The 656-nt window shown below is 74.4% G+C and overlaps 1 protein-coding gene across 1 annotated transcript in view; it reads left to right on the forward strand.

The window, feature by feature from the left end:
- Positions 1 to 656, forward strand: part of TNFRSF4 (TNF receptor superfamily member 4) — a 3,301-nt gene extending 2,645 nt beyond the window's left edge. The window contains exons 6-8 of the mRNA XM_024760312.1: positions 1 to 9; positions 172 to 300; positions 400 to 656. Coding sequence (XP_024616080.1) covers positions 1 to 9; positions 172 to 300; positions 400 to 470 — 209 coding nt within the window. The 3' untranslated portion in view covers positions 471 to 656. The remainder of the gene's footprint in view (positions 10 to 171; positions 301 to 399) is intronic.

Consider the following 656-nt stretch of genomic DNA (forward strand, 5'->3'; position numbering starts at 1 on the left):
CCCCCAAGGGTAAGGGGGCCTGGCCTCGCCCCAGCAGGGCCCTCCCCCAACCCAAGGGGGGTGGGGTGGCGGGGAGGGTGGGTGGAGCTGCCCGCTGGCCTGGGTGCGGCCCTCCTGCGGTGGACTCCTTCCCTGGTGGACACCATCCCAGCGGGCCCTGCCTCCCCGCAGGCCCCGAGCTGGCCGCTGTCCTGGGCCTGGGCCTGGGCCTGGGCCTGCTCGGCCCCGTGGCTGCCGCGCTGGCCTTGCTCCTGCACCACAGGGCCTGGAGGCCGACGCCCAACGCCCCCAAGCCCCCCGGTGAGTGCTCTCGGTGGGCCCCAGAGCGCGCTGCCTGCGGGAGGCTGGGACCCCCGCCCACCTCCCGCCCCCCACCCCTCACCCCTTCCTCCTCCGCAGGGGCAAACAGCTTCCGGACCCCCATCCAAGAGGAGCATGCCGACGCCAACTCCAGCCTGGCCAAGATCTGAGCAATGTCCGCTGGCGTAGGAGCCGGTGCCCCTCCCCAGGCGGGGGCCCCCCGACGCAGGCCGTCCCACCCCGTCACCCCCGGACCTTGGCGCCCTGTCCCCCCGCCCTGTGCCGTTTTAGGCGCTCCTGGGCTGGCATCCTGGGCCCTGCTATGTATGCTGTGCGTACTCCCCACCCAGGGTGGC

The sequence above is a fragment of the Neophocaena asiaeorientalis genome, unplaced genomic scaffold (assembly GCF_003031525.2).
Source record: "Neophocaena asiaeorientalis asiaeorientalis breed wild unplaced genomic scaffold, Neophocaena_asiaeorientalis_V1.1 scaffold489, whole genome shotgun sequence".
NCBI lineage: Eukaryota > Metazoa > Chordata > Mammalia > Artiodactyla > Phocoenidae > Neophocaena > Neophocaena asiaeorientalis.